Here is a 270-nt window from a genome sequence, read left to right on the forward strand (position 1 = left end):
GCCTGCCCTGGCCCACCCTGAGGGTCCAGGGGCTGCGGCCCCGTTCACGAGCGGGACGAGGGAGGGGACACTCACGGGCACGTGCTGTTGGGGGGGAAGCGGCACCTCGGGGGGGATGTCCGTGCTGTTGAAATCGGAGTGGTCCAGAGAGTCCAGGTTCCCTTCCTCGATGGCCTGGGAGGAGAAGTGGAGCTGTGGGCAATGCCCTGCGTGGAGCTGCCGTGGGTACAACCCACCCGAGGTGGGGGCACCGACCAGGGACCCCAGCAG

At 68.9% G+C, this 270-nt stretch overlaps 1 protein-coding gene across 1 annotated transcript in view; it reads right to left on the reverse strand.

Annotated features, from left to right (window-relative positions):
* IFT172 (intraflagellar transport 172) overlaps nucleotides 1–270 on the reverse strand; it is a gene marked incomplete at both ends in the record, with an annotated part of 29,018 nt that overhangs the window by 656 nt on the left and 28,092 nt on the right. Inside the window, one exon of the mRNA XM_010192284.1 lies at nucleotides 72–206. Coding sequence (XP_010190586.1) covers nucleotides 72–206 — 135 coding nt within the window. The remainder of the gene's footprint in view (nucleotides 1–71; nucleotides 207–270) is intronic.

This window comes from Mesitornis unicolor, unplaced genomic scaffold, assembly GCF_000695765.1.
Source record: "Mesitornis unicolor isolate BGI_N332 unplaced genomic scaffold, ASM69576v1 scaffold5339, whole genome shotgun sequence".
NCBI classification, from domain to species: Eukaryota; Metazoa; Chordata; class Aves; order Mesitornithiformes; family Mesitornithidae; genus Mesitornis; species Mesitornis unicolor.